The sequence below is a fragment of the Myotis brandtii genome, unplaced genomic scaffold (genome assembly GCF_000412655.1).
Source record: "Myotis brandtii unplaced genomic scaffold, ASM41265v1 scaffold986, whole genome shotgun sequence".
In the NCBI taxonomy this organism is placed as follows: domain Eukaryota; kingdom Metazoa; phylum Chordata; class Mammalia; order Chiroptera; family Vespertilionidae; genus Myotis; species Myotis brandtii.
In genome coordinates, this window is record NW_005372102.1 from 1,532,333 (window position 1) to 1,532,583 (window position 251).

Here is a 251-nt window from a genome sequence, read left to right on the forward strand (position 1 = left end):
TGGAGGCCGCGGTGGGGCAGAGCCTACCTGTACTGGAAGGTCATGTTGGTGATCTTGATCTTGATCTCCTCGCCCAGCCGGCGCTCGCCCGTCATGGCCAGCAGCTTGCAGGCCATCTTCTCGTACACCTTGGCGTTGCGCTTGGTCTGCTTCAGCTCCTCGAAGAACTCCTCCCAGACGAGCATGAGGCCGCGCATCTCGGCGTCGGTCCAGTTCCGGGCCCGCCGGTGCTTCTCCGTCTGAGGGGACAC

The 251-nt window shown here is 63.7% G+C and overlaps 1 protein-coding gene across 1 annotated transcript in view; it reads right to left on the bottom strand.

Annotated features, from left to right (window-relative positions):
• MSANTD1 (Myb/SANT-like DNA-binding domain containing 1) overlaps positions 1-245 on the bottom strand; it is a gene marked incomplete at its 5' end in the record, with an annotated part of 4,218 nt that extends 3,973 nt beyond the window's left edge. Inside the window, one exon of the mRNA XM_005886416.2 lies at positions 28-245. Within this exon, the coding sequence (XP_005886478.1) occupies positions 28-245 (218 nt within the window). The remainder of the gene's footprint in view (positions 1-27) is intronic.
• Positions 246-251: the final 6 nt, after the last annotated feature.